The sequence below is a fragment of the Lingula anatina genome, chromosome 9, assembly GCF_051362555.1.
Source record: "Lingula anatina isolate TDL-2025a chromosome 9, LinAna3.0, whole genome shotgun sequence".
Lineage (NCBI taxonomy): Eukaryota > Metazoa > Brachiopoda > Lingulata > Lingulida > Lingulidae > Lingula > Lingula anatina.
The window spans coordinates 11,387,029-11,401,401 of NC_141775.1; the positions used below are offsets into that span (position 1 = coordinate 11,387,029).

Here is a 14,373-nt window from a genome sequence, read left to right on the forward strand (position 1 = left end):
AGAAAACAAAGCCACTCCCTTATGTGCCCGGCCACATAGCACTGGGGCTGTGGTTTCTGTGGTGAGTATATAGAGCTTCTGGTGAAGACTGGACTGGCATGTGCCTGCTGGTGTGGTAATAACTCGATCTTTTCATTGGGGGAAAATTGTGAATCTTAGACCCAATTCCCATACCTAGATTGACCTAGCAGGATCGACCAATCTCCGAGAGGATTCTTGCTTAATTGCATTCAGAATAAACGACTAAAATGTTTGGTATGTCAACTGAAGCTGCTAAGCGATAGTAAATTACCTCCTAACAGCTTCAGTAGGCTAGCCAGACATCAGAGCCGCTTAGGCTGAATGTAATTTAGCGAGAAACCCCTCGGAGATGGGTCGATCCTGCTAGATCAATCTTGGTATGAGAACGGAGTCTTACAGATATACGATATTTATTTAGTCATTATTTCTTAAAATAAGAACATTCCTATTGACTGATAGCAACAAAATTAAAAAGCAGGCATACTCTATAGTTCTATTCTATGCAGTAAAAGCACCACAAATGCTATAGAAAAATATGCTTTGGGTTAATTATTTGAAAGTTTGATAATTTTGCCCATTGAAAAGATCAAGTAAATAATATATATATATATATATATATATATATATATATATATATATATATATATATATATATATATAGGAATAGTCTGGACTGAGGCAGGGAAGGAGACACCTGCTGGGCTGGGGTATTTTATGACTGAGATGACAAGTGATAAGACAGGTTACTGTAAGTTACCCTCAGATAGAGAAGGTAATGTGTTTGTAACTTGTTTTGTAAAATTGGTATGAGACTAGATGGGTGAGATATGGATATGTCCTTGTGTAGGGCACTGCTAAACAATTGTTTGTAGATAACTTAGAAGTCATCAGTAATATCTTTTCCTCTCTTTTGATTTGTTTTCTTTGTTTTTGCTTTTTTCCCCAATTCCATCTCTCTCTCTCTCTCTCTCTCTCTCTCTCTCTCACACACACACACACACACACACACACAAGCACACACTTCTCAGTATTTAAGATGTATTTAGATAGAGGCTGTGGCTTTGGTCCCAGACATGTTATCCAGTGCTGCAGATGCCTCAGTGGCAGTAGGAGGAATGCTGGTGAGATGAGACTGTGTGATAGACAAGGTAACATTGTGGTTTAAATTAGGTTAAAGGGATAACAATTGCTGGTATGAGATTCAGTTGTATTTCACAATAAATACATCGTAAACAACTGATAGAAATATAAAAATTCTTTTTCACCACCAAAACAGCAGTTATCATGGCAATTATTCTGGAATCTGTGGACCTTCATAGATGACTATACTTCTGTAATAAAATCTTTAGAGATTATTATTAAAAAAGCCAAACAATTTAGTGAAAAAAAAACATGGAACAGTTCTGAATGTGAAAATTGATTCATTAACCATTGGAAAGTACGGGAAAAAATGCCATTTACCCAAGAAAACCATTTTTGGCCAAATCAAACAGCTGTTATCCCTTTAAGCAAGATGTTCTTATCAAAGATCCAAAATATTGAAACACTTTTCTTTCTTGCCAAATATAACTTTACTGAGTGTGGTTAGTGGTTTTGTCAAATGCACAAGTTTGAGGTTGGAGATAACTCTATAGGAAGGCAAATGGCAAAATACTTTATTTTAGTAGGGTGTAACAGTGTTTGTTTTGGTGTAATATTTGAAAGCAAACGTTCTATGCCAGATTGTTTAACCATATTACTGTATTTAATTTATTGTGTTTTTGCTTGACTCATATTATTATAAGGTTAACACTTTGATGTGAGACATAATAAAGAGTGGGTTGACAGACTTCCAAGGCCAAGGTCTGTACTCACTTGTTTCTCTGCCTCATAATTTTATTAGATGTACTAAAATGTAGTTTTGTTCCTTGAATAATTCAATTGTGACAGAAAAACTTTGTACAACTTTTTACCTTTTGAATCATTTATTTTTTTACAACAAAATATGTTTTTAGGTATTTTTAGCCTGTCGAGTGTGTGTGGTTTTATTCCATGAACACTTAAATTCCTTGACTGTTCACTTGCATTGTTGAACAATAGATTTAACTCCTTGGCCTGAACTTCCGGATAGTGAGATCAGAAAAGCCCACATCTGTGTTTTTGAGTATATATATATATATAAGGCCTGTGTGTGTGTATATATGTTAGTACCCATAATCACACTATAGTGGAAGGTTTCACAGCAGTTGAAGGAGCCATCATGAATAGAATAGAGAGAAGTGAGTTACTGTTAATCTCTAAAGACACTTAAAATTTATTTTTATTGCATTATTTGTTATTTATCAATGTTACTTTGAAACGCTTTATGTTATGTTGTTATGTTATTTATTTTTTATATGTATTTTTAACTATTTATTTATATATTTAAATATGTTAACTTAGAAAACAATTATGATTTAGTGGACTGATTACTATTTACATGTATATATTCATTTATTTATGTCCAGAGGAGGAAGCCAATATCACTAAAGAATTACTGTAAGTGAGGACTATTTAGTGAGCAAAGACATGGGAAATTCATCTGATACAGTACCAGGTTTCAGTTACTAAGTTCATTAAGAAGTTATTGTGTGTCACTTAGTTCCACATAATGGGTTATTGGGTTAGGCGTGGGTGAGGCGCGCTGAAGAAGGAGATGTCTTTAGATGTGCTCGTAGGCTTAAGGCAACGGAACAAAGGCTGGGAGGAAGTCGGAATAATTGGATTTTGTTTGAAATTGTTTGAAACCCAGTGATGTAGTGAAGTTTAGTGTAACTTAGTCGGGGATGAAGAAAATGGGAAGAGGCGAGGGCTATTGTGTTATGGTCAAGCCATTACTGTTGTGGTTACATTATAGAAAAAAACTGAGTTGAAATGTTTGGCCAGTAGTGGAAGGACTTGAGGCAACAGCCCTGAAAGTTTTGTATAGTTTTGCGGCAGCACTGTTTTCTATGTGTTAGGCCCCATTCAGAATAGGGGACTAACTAGTCCGAGGGTCAAATATGGTGACCCACTACAATGTTGTCATCTTATCTGCTAATGGACGCTGAATAGATATCCCATGGGAGAGTATTCAAGAAGGTCAGCAATATTTAACCCTCGGACTAGTTAGACCCCCTATTCTGAATGGGGCCTTAAATATAAAATATAAGGCCATGTTTGGTGTGTCTGGTCCTTGTGGAGAGGAAGTGGTTGAACAGTGAGGAGTGAGTTGTGGTGAGACCAGTACATTGATGTTGTATTCTACAGCAGATGTAGGTTGTTACTGACCAGAAAAGGTAAGGAGGACTGGGAGTTTGTGGGGCATGTTTTTGAGTACAGATAGCTTCTTTCTTGGTGTTGTATTGTAAATGTGGTGTGTGTGTGTGTGTGTGTGTGTGTGTGTGTGTGTGTGTGTGTGTGTGTTTTCTGTGATGGGACATATAAAGAGGAATCCCAATGTGACATGAAATATCACTTGTGGCCAGACAGTTTCCTGGACATAATATTGAAGGTAGCATTAGAGGGTGTTTTTTATCATGCACTTGTTTATGTAAGGAAACAACTAAGCAAGAGACTTGAAGATAAAGTACTTTTTTTCTTTGAATTCTTTTAAGCATATCAAATATTAGCAACAAAAATATCAAACATTTGTAGTGTTCTTTACCCAGTGTAAATTGTCTTGAGTGTGAGTTCAGACCACATTTCCTCATGCAGAGTCTGTGGTTATACTGAATGTCTTACCTAGCTGGTTGATAGGAGGTGTTCCCCAGAGTTTATATGTATAAAGTGAGAGACTTATCTATCAAGTGAAGGCAAGCAGCACTAATCTGCTAACAATACATAACTGACAGTACAGTAATACTCCCCCAGGTGTACATTTTATTAACAAAGTCTCTGGCTTCAGCTAATTTGTGATCTAATTGCTGATTCTGGTTCCATAATGAGGTCATTATTGCCAATACTTTCTTGTTTCGATAACTAGTATGTTAGAAATGGAGATATAGCAGAGATTCCCAGAAAACTACAACCCATTTAGTAATGACCCAGACAGCCTCAGTAATCTGGCCCACGTCTGGCCCAGATCTGGCAACGTCTGGCAATGTCTGGCAAAATGTATGGCCCACGTATGGCTTGCCAGATCTGGGCCAGATGTGGCAATGTTTGGGCCAGATCTGGCCCAGACATTGCCACATCTGGCCCAGTCCACATTTGCTCATGTGGCCAGATGTCGGCCCAGATCTGGCAATATCTGGCAAAGGTATGGCATGCCGGCTGTGGACCAGAAGTGGGCCAGATTAGGGCCGGACATGGACCACATATGGCCCAGATTGTTTTTTTTTTCTTTTTTTTAAATTATTTTTAATTATTCAATTAAGATTACTATAAAAAAAAGACATACAAGATTCAAAATTCAAGTATTTATTCTGTGCTAAAACCCTAAACAAAATTATTACACATTATATAACCTTGCTGGCAACTAACATGTAACAAATTAAGGGCCACTCCTTGTCTTTTTGTACAAAACAATGTATGTTTGAAAAAAAAAAAAAAAAAAAACTACACTGCAAAAAGGCAAATATACAGACACTTAACAGGAGGAAATGTCACTTACATACATGTAAAGAAAACAGTTATAACAGCAATTTTTTTTTCAACACAAAGCTGCTCATCAGTCTGAATTAACACAAATTACAAAAATATTAATTAATTATGCATATACATGGGGGGGGAGGAGTTTGAGGGGGAAATATTTTTTCCTTGACAAGCTTATAATTATTAAAGGAATCAACAATGGAACAAGTAACTCTACCAAGTTAACAACAGTTCATTCAAATGTCAAGTCAAAACACAACATCCCTTCCTTTCTTGGAGAGAAACGGTCCTTTCAAAACATGTTAATTGACAGTTCAGTCTTTAAAATGTCTTTTCAAACATTTGCAGAATAGCATATGAACTCCAACTTTTATTCCTTAAACCACACTGAAATCTCAAAACTAATCAACTCATATCAAATCCCATGTCCTTTCACTACTACTGGTCTCTTCCTTTGCTTGCCTTTACGTCACATTCAAATGTTCCCTTCACTTTTAAAGGTTTCTCAGACGTGTATGAATAATACTGTTTGTTTTCTGGTCCTCCGCAAGAGCCACATTTATTTTTCTTGGATTTCAGAATTCTCCATGTATTTTCATCAATGATATTACAATATGCACCTGAATCTGGTAATACACTGAGATTAACACCTCCTCTATTTCCTCCATGTCTTCTGTGTATATTGCATTGGTTCCCACACCAAATGTATATGCACTCCTGGATTATCATGTTCAAAGCTGTCATTTACATGAATAATAGTTTCAGTTTTGCAGACTTTTGCAAAGTGATCCAACGTTCCATGTTTTCTCAGTCAGGGAGTTTCTACTTCGTTTTTCATGTCTAAACTCGTAATGTTTAGACTGGCTTGGTTTGTCAAATGACTTCGGTTTCATCATACTCAGTTTCTGGTGTTCCAATTTCATTCAAAGCGTTAACCGTCTTATGTATATTCATGTTTCTAACCTGTGTTTGGGAGAGTCCTGAAAATATCTTGTACACCTGTCCCTGCTGAATACAACATAAGCGCGCGTCTCCTTTGTCATGTATTTTTAATTTTCTATCTTTGTTCATTATTCATGCCGTCCGTTGGTTTTGAAAAGATCAATCTTTTCCGTCAGCGAAGAGGTTAAAACTGTCTAGCCATCGCGTCGAGCGTGACCCTAATGTCTCCGGACTTCTGTACGGTTCGAATTCCGTAATTTCACATTTGTCCTCCATTTTTTCAAAGAAAATTGGCTCACAGTTTTGCACTAGTGTTAATCCTCGTCGCCAGTGTTGATGCCTTCGAAATAAATCGCATCATCAATCAAATCACTCAACGAATTGTATCAGTTTGATACGCTTGTACTTTTTTCATATCCACAACTCTAAGAAACGCTACATCCGGGTCCTTGACCGGCTTAGCATAAAAAGCGGAATCTTACAACAGCGGAACGAGTAGTTCAAAAAAGTTTTAGAACAGTGAATTCATTCAAATGTCAAGTCAAATTAAACAAATAGCACACTTATGAGGGGACTTTGAAGAAAAGAGACAGAGATAAATTAAATCAAAATTTATCAAATGACGTCAGTTCAATGCATTCAGCTCACTGGTCAATAAAAAATTAATAAATAGAAAATAAAAATTGAAAATGAAAGTACCATATCTGGCCCAAGTCTGGGCAGCATCTGGCAAAATGTGGCATAAATGCCAGACTTTGCCAGACTTGGCCCAGATCTGGCAAGTGTCTGGCAAAATGTGGCATAAATGCCAGACTTTGCCAGACTTGGCCCAGATCTGGCAAGTGTCTGGCAAAATCTGGCCCAGATATTGCCAGACGTTGCCAGATCTGGGCCAGACGTGGGCCAGATTACTGAGGCTGTCTGGGGAGGTTATTATTGCCATTATTTTCTTGTTTGGATAACTAATACGTTAGAAATGGCAATTAGCGGAGATTCCCAGAAAACTGAACTCATTTGATGATGAAAATGAAGGTTGTGAGAAACAGCAGTTTCTGGATATAAACCAGTTATTTTCCTCCACATGTAAATGTAAACAGTTATTACGCCCTCCCGGAAGATGTACTAGTACGTCAACGGAGATAAAACCTAGCAGTGGTTGTTTATGACCACTCCTGAAAGATTCCTCACAGCCAGAGATTGGTCTGATTGTCCTGGAAACAGGAAGTTACCGAGAGCGTAAAAATTCCTGGCAATGGAACAGGTGCCCCTGTGGTATATTATATGGAGTATTCACAAAACTTGGTAATATTTTGAGGTCCTACATCAACATCTGCAGGAGAGTTTAGTTATATTAGCAGCCAATGAATAGAATGTTACCTGGAATTTCAGGATATCTGGTCATAGGTACTGTTGTTTTTAGTACATTATTTTAGAAACCTTCTGGATGTGATGGAATGATTTTTGTATTTTATTAAGAGAAATAGAGCTCAAATATCAGGACTTAATAATGTAACATATTCTTCATTGTAGGATTAAAGGGGAGAGTTATTTTGGGTATAAGATGGGTGTTTTGTGTTTAAATATTTGCAGTCTCCCATTTGAGAGAATTTTTTGATTCAGTTCACTTTATTTTAGTGTAGGAATGGAAGAGATCTGATGATAGTTTTGAATTACAAGTAACCGTTATGTTTTACGCAGTTAGGAAAATTTTCAGATCATAAATGGATTGTTTGGAACAAGAGGACTACAGCAAAGATGATTGAACAGTTTGCCCTCTCTCATTCTCTCTTTCCCTTGCCCCCTCCCCCCATTACATGTAACAGGCAGGACAAGACTTTCCTGATGACTAGCTGTTGAAATAACTTGCTCAGGATATTTCATTTCAGTACCAAACATCCTGGTTCTTTCCAGTAAAATTAATTGTTTGACGCATGTCTTTCCAGGGCAGGATATCAGTCAGCCCCTGAAGCACAGTTTTATTCACACGGGACACGCAGATGCTGGGGGGAAATCCTGGGGCGACCCTGGGGTCATAGATGAGTGAGTAACTTGGATAATTGGAGTCTTGTTCTCTTTTCTTGTTTTGTTTCTGTTAACCTTTAACTTTATATATGCTTATATTTGTTTGTTTTTTGCTTTGTTCCTTATTTAATTATCTTCCCTTTCACTTTTTATCTTTGTCCTTCACCTATTGAAATACTTTCATTATTCCATACTTCTTCTAGATTCCCCCTACCTCTCTATCTCTCTCTCTCTTTCTTTTACACACAAACACACACACACACACATTACATTTTACGTTATTTACAAATGATAAGTTCAAGTATGTTACAGGTTGACACTCAGAATTTCCAGTAATGTAGCATATTATATTGTATTTTACTTTCTTTTGAGTGCTTGAATTACCCACAAATTACTCGATAAAAACTTTCACAGTCTTGCTTGAAATACATTTGACTTTCACAAAAACATTAACTTCAAATACATTTCACTTTCACAAAAACATTAACTGCATATTTATGTGGCTTAATGTATTTTACACTGAGATCAGTTTTTTCCATCTCCGTTCAGTGTGTACTTAAGGAACCCCATGGAGCCGCCGGATATAATGGGAGAGACGGAGCCAGTGCAGCCTCTTCAGCTGCCAGACAGGAATAAAAGTAAGGAAATTATTTTAAATTGCAAATAGTTTTAGTAAGCTGGAACAGAGGACAGTACCAGATTTGTTCAAGCCTACTGTTAGAACGCATTCAGAACAGTGGACTAACAGATCTGTGGATCAAATATGGCCACCCTCTTAAAAGCTTGCCACTTAATTCCCGATTAAACACTGAATAGTTTCCCTGCGAAGCAACAACAAACATTTAAGTGGGTCTGCTATATTTGATCCTCGGATCTGTTAGTTTGCTGTGCTGAATGTGCTCTAAAGAAATAGTTTTTATTGACAGATAGTTTAAGTAAGCTGGAATAGTACCAGATTTGTTTTAGACAACTGTTACTTTAGGTTCAGGGATCTGTTTCACAGAAGAGGTGTAGTCCAAAAGCTGTTCTGAAGCTTTGGACCTGAATGTTTTTCCACTCTGACACATTATTATTCAGATATTGTTCATTGGCATTAAAACTAGAATAGACATGGTTAATGTTTCAGATGAAACTTTGCTGTGAAGAAGAAGACCAAATTTTGGTCAAAAGGTTTAGACCAGTTGTGTGTTTACAGCTGTCCTGTGAAACCAACCCCAAGGGTTCAAAAATCAAAAAAAAGCCTGAAAAAACAATGAGCAGTAACTGACGTTATTTTAAAAAATATTAACCATGTTGCATTAATATGAGGCCTGGAAATGTTGGAAACTTATACAAAAATGTGACATAATTCCATGCCTTATAAATCACCATGGCTTGCTTTAGTGTGGCTTGCTGAATACTACAGTATTACAAGCAGTAAAACCAGATTTTTATCGGTCATATTTAGATTTATCTAAATGAAACATTGTCAATTTATGAAGTATTCAGATAGTTAAATTAATTGCAAATTTCATACTGTAAAGTGTATTTAGAGCATGAATTCCTTTAAATGAAATTTACCTAGGTAAATATGAAAAACATGAAAAACGGTTTTTGAAAAAAGGGTATTAAATGTGCAGTCTACAATAGGGTGGTGAGTGGGGTATTTCAGTGAGTAACTTGCACAAGGATGTGAATTGCTCATGGCATTCATGTTTGTTTTCAATTTTTTTCCAGAACTTTTTAAGTCTGGGAGGCAGTTTAATTACAACAAACTAGAAAATGAGATGAGAAGTGGAGACACAAAGCCGTCATCAAAATCAACCAAGAGCCTCCCCAGTAACAGTGACAGTAGTAGCTCTGGTACCAAGGTTCCTCTAAAAGTTCCTCAGCCCAAGAAATCAGACTCTGTGCCAAAGAGTCACACTGCTGTAGGACTGCTTATTGATCTCAGTGATGATTCGGCACCTACATCAGCACCACAACCACCTCCTCCAAGGCCGCCATCTGCTAGTGCCATTACCCTATTGGACGGTTTGCCAGATACTCCAAAATACCAAAGCTTGCCACTACCTCTGTTTGACAAACCGAGCGATCCATTCTTGGTAAACCCAGAGTTAAAGAGGTATGCATTAAATTTGGGTCCACTCCCTGAGAACAGACCACGAACCCACAGCGGGGGATCACTCAAGGATTTCAGGGTGCGTTCTACCAGTGCTTATGGTACCATGCCATCCCCAAACAGCCCCGGGTCCCGCAGTGATGTTGGGATCCCGCCGTCAGTAACCAGTATGTACAGTAATGTGCCTGGAGTGGCTGGTGGGTTCACACCTAAGCCATACACACAGGGTGTACCAAAGGGGCAGGTAGCAGCTGGGTTCATGCGGGAGGACACCATGAGGCAGAGCATGCCTGCACGATTCAGCATCAGTGACAACAAGGGCGACACGACCTCCCCAGGCAGGCTGTACGACCAAGTACCAGACGAGTCCAAAGACAAGTATTCAAATTTTGCCGCGGAGGTGGCCAAGTGGGAAAAGTTTGGCCAGACAGACACCTCGACCAAAACAAGTTTTCAGCCCAGACAGCATTCTTCTTGGCACAAAGACAGTTCTGTTCGATTCTCATTGGATGGAAGTCCACCAATGAAAATGTCGGATCATCTTCACCTCCTGTCAGACCCTGACTCCAGTGGAGGGAGGGGGTTGGATAAAAATAGCGGCGGGGCTGCGGATGTATTTGGACCACGTTTATACGATGAGGTCCCCAATGAATCATTATCCCAACCACAGGATGTAAAACCAAAAATACTCTCTAACACACATAATATACTCTCTAACACTCCACTTTATGGGAATGTTGGAAGTAACCTTGACTTTGAGAAGTTATCTCTAAGAAGTTCAGATAATTCTGACGTCCCACCAACCTTACCACCAAAAGACTATAATGAAGAACTACGGAAAGCAAATGCGAAGAGACCAAAAATCCGACCCATCTCCCAAAGTGGAGTGCAGCTAACGCACACTCATTATTTTCTCATTCCTCCCAAGGGGGCGCCACCGCCAACTGCTGAAATCAAGCCATTTTCGGTAGATGGCGCACAGGTAGGAAAATCTAAGTTTTACACGTCAGCATCGTCGTCTTCCCCTGCGACATATCAGAATATCGAGGCATTGGGCATCCAGTCCAACGCCAGCTGCATGTCATGGCAGGGGATGACGGGGTTCAAGGCCGTGTCGTCAGGTGATGAGGTAGCCGTGGCGACAGGATTTTCAGATTCCGCGTCCATGATGGGTGCGGCTCAAGCAGTTTCAGTTCCAAGAAAAGATCAGATTTACGAGGTCCAGTCGCGAATTCGAGGGGCCAGCTTCGACGAGTGCCACACGGCACTATGTAAAATGCACTGGAATGTAGAAGAGGCAGTGAAATACCTAAAAGTTGAGCAGCTATTTCGTCTGGGACTTGCAACGCGGGATCGCTGCACTCAACTTTTGAAGCACTTTAAGTGGGACTTGGAAATGACGGCCTCGGCCCTGTTGGATGAACTTCAAGCGGGAGAGGCTGGGTCAGCTGTATAGCAGTGAGGGTGGCTGCACAATGGTGTATATTATATTTTATTATATATCAGGCCCGTAACCAGGGGGGTTTCGAAAGCACCCTTTTTGTCAGAAAAAGGTCCACTCTGAGCAAAATTTGATCTAGGTATACAAAGATTTCATTATAAAAGGTCCACTTTTTTAGGAAAAAGAACCCCCTTTTGAAATTGCTGGCTACAGGCCTGTATATTATTATTTGTTTTTGTAGAGCCGAGAGAGGTCATTTACTGCTGCTATCACTGATGAAATTGCATGATTTACAATTCCATTTTTTCTGTGCTCAGATATTGAGATGTGCTAAAAGTGAGAAATTTGTGTTTGTGGTTATATTTCTTAATAAACAAGGTAGTCAGACCAATTCCAAAATAGCATTATCCATTCCTGTCTAGAGGCGAGTAATGATCATGTTTCGTAGTGGCATGTCAGTTTTATATACATTTAGAAGAAGGTTGTGTTTGCTGAGTGATTATGTTTTAATGTAGTAAATATGTTTGAACCTCCAGCTGTTCCAGCACAGTGTATACCATTACTTGATAATAGTGAACTTGTGTGGCTAATGCTATTAGTTTTCCACTTGGTTAAAAAAGTCTGTACTGTGATATATGCTTGTAAATATGACCTAGGGTAAAAATCTTGTGATTTTAAATGTCAGTTTTTGATGTTTTCCCAATCATGTTGTTTTGTGGTAGATCACAAATTTTTCACCACTCATTCTTGTTCAGAACATGTTAGCAGCTAGTTTGTTGAGACTGAACACAATACAGTGTTGTGATTGCGACCAGTTGTCACAACAAACACAATCGTGATTGAAAATCTGTCAGTGAATGTTTTCCTTCAAATTTCTGTTCACTCTGTACTTGAAGTTGTAGGATGTTTTGTAAGGTTCCACATCGAATATTGGTCCATCCCAAAGTCACAGAACACACTCTACCAACATGACTATTTTGTGTATTCATTTATTTATAAACATGCTATAAATGATTTCTTTAGAATTAGTAAGTCTGAAGTGCATGGGAGCTGTTACTCAACCCCCCGTTCCATAATATAACTTATGGCCTATGCATGTATTAGCCCTAACATTACAAATCAACAGTTTGAAAACAGAATTTGCAGTAAAGATGTTATATACAAATGCAAGTTATTGAAGGCACTACATGGTATTTTATATTTTGTGGCTACTTTATATTTGTCACATTTTCAATGTTCTCAGTTATTTGTATAGAAATGCCCACAGTCAATATCATAGAAATCTGCACCACCAAATATTGCTTTCCCAGCCATTGCTGTCTCTTATTACTTGTTGATATGATAAATTAGTTTACCAATTTACAAGTATATGTAAGAAAATATATATCATGTAAAAGAAATGAATTTATATGTGTATGTTGCATGTATGAACATAGATTTGTTTTACTTAGTTTAATTTTGTTAAGATTTGTGTTTCTGTAAGTGTAAACAAATGCTTTCGTGTGTATTTCCTGGAATACTATGAGTCCTATTTTTTATATATTAAAGTATGTATTTTGTTCTTCAGTCTTTGTCAGATAGTTTTGGTGTGTAATGCCTACTTAATGGCATGGAGTGTATTTTAAGGTGCCCAAGTTTTTAAATAAGCCTTCAGGAATATCTTGAAGACATTGGTATTTTTTAGGAATAGAATAAATACTGCTGCTATAAAATTGAATTTTTTTACAAAATTAAAGAGCAAAGTATGTATGGCTTTGATCATCTATTTTAAGCCATGGCAGTGAAGATTGGCTTGTCATTTGGAGGATGTTTTTTTAACTTGGAACTTGAAAGAATTTAGGGTGACTAGAAATTTTAGAAATTTATTCTGAATTATATAATAATCATTTTGTGTAGTAAGTATAGGTTTAACGTGCCACATTTTATTAGTCTCTTCATAATAAAACTGTTTAAGGGTAAATATTTTTAATTCATTAGATATAAATGGTATTTTGTATATTCTACTGAGAATCATGCTACATCTACTTAAAGACAGTTTAAGCTTTATATTTGATTGATAGGTGATAACCCAAAGTTAGAGATGTCATTGTTCACAATTGTACTTGTATATTTAAATAAATGCAATCATGTATTTTGAGACGCTTGTGTCGAAATGCAATCTACATGAAAATTATCCATAACATGACATCCTCATTGAAATTTGGAGAAAAAAGAATCAGACCCTTATCCGTGTAAAGCTTTAATTAGTTATTGTAATGGCCCTAGGTTTATAGTGGGAAACATCTTAAGGCTGTGAATTTTCCTTTAAATTTGTCTCGGACAACACAATTTTTATCTCTCTAAAACCAAGACGGAAACGGAAGACGTCCAAAACTGCACTTGGTTAGGACCGTCTTGTAACCCGAGGCTGACGGAAATGATCAGTTCCGCCGCCTGGTGGCGGATAATGAATTTTGAAGCTCACCTCATAACCTCGACATATCCTTGCGCGGGTGGAAATGAGGGACTGTAAACAAAGCTGTTCCCGCAGTTCCTCCCCCTTATTTGTTGTGCTAGAGCACGTACAGGGACTGTCTCCAAATTCATGAACAATAAGGAAGCTTTCTGTCTCATTTCACATTCCCCAAGAAGGCAGACAATACGTAGGCCCTACTGAACCCTTTTAAACCACTGCTTTTAAACAAAGAAAAAAATTGAATGTTTCCCGGAAATTGGAACAATTGCTATTTGCGACCAAGTATGCCCTATCCCAGACCTTTGAAAAATAGGAAGGATTTTCGCCTGTTTTTCGTGCTCTTTATTTTCCGTTTTTAACCACCACAAATTCCCCAGCACCCATCTACAGTGGCGGACTTAGGGCGGGGGGGGGGGGGGGGGGGGAGGGGGGGGGGGTTCTGACCCCTCTTCGATTTCTCAAAAAATCACACCAATGACTAGGTGAATCAAAATTTTAAACCGTACCAAATGGCACCGTTCGCCCTCTAAACTACCTTAATTTTTCGGTTCCCTTCACCGGACCCCGCATCCCACGCCAAAGGGGGGGGGGGGGGGGTAGTCGGCTTCGCATCCGCGACCCCCCCCCCCTTTCAAATAACCCTCGATCCGTCCCTGCATCAGCTTGAGGCCTACGAGAGTGGCTGAAAAAATGAAACCTAGAACTCAAAATCATTTTAAAGATCCTTATTTTTTCAACAGTTTATTAATGGTATATATTTCCAGGCAAATTTCATTTTGCTTTGTTCATAGGCCTACC

The 14,373-nt window shown here is 38.2% G+C and overlaps 1 protein-coding gene across 3 annotated transcripts in view; it reads left to right on the plus strand.

Moving 5' to 3' along the window:
• Positions 1-13,257, plus strand: part of LOC106164856 (activated CDC42 kinase 1) — a 29,463-nt gene extending 16,206 nt beyond the window's left edge. For all 3 annotated transcript variants that reach the window (XM_086995192.1, XM_086995190.1, XM_086995191.1), the window contains exons 12-14: positions 7,500-7,596; positions 8,128-8,216; positions 9,295-13,257. In XM_086995192.1, the coding sequence (XP_086851318.1) occupies positions 7,500-7,596; positions 8,128-8,216; positions 9,295-11,135 (2,027 nt within the window). In that variant the 3' untranslated portion in view covers positions 11,136-13,257. The remainder of the gene's footprint in view (positions 1-7,499; positions 7,597-8,127; positions 8,217-9,294) is intronic.
• Positions 13,258-14,373: the final 1,116 nt, after the last annotated feature.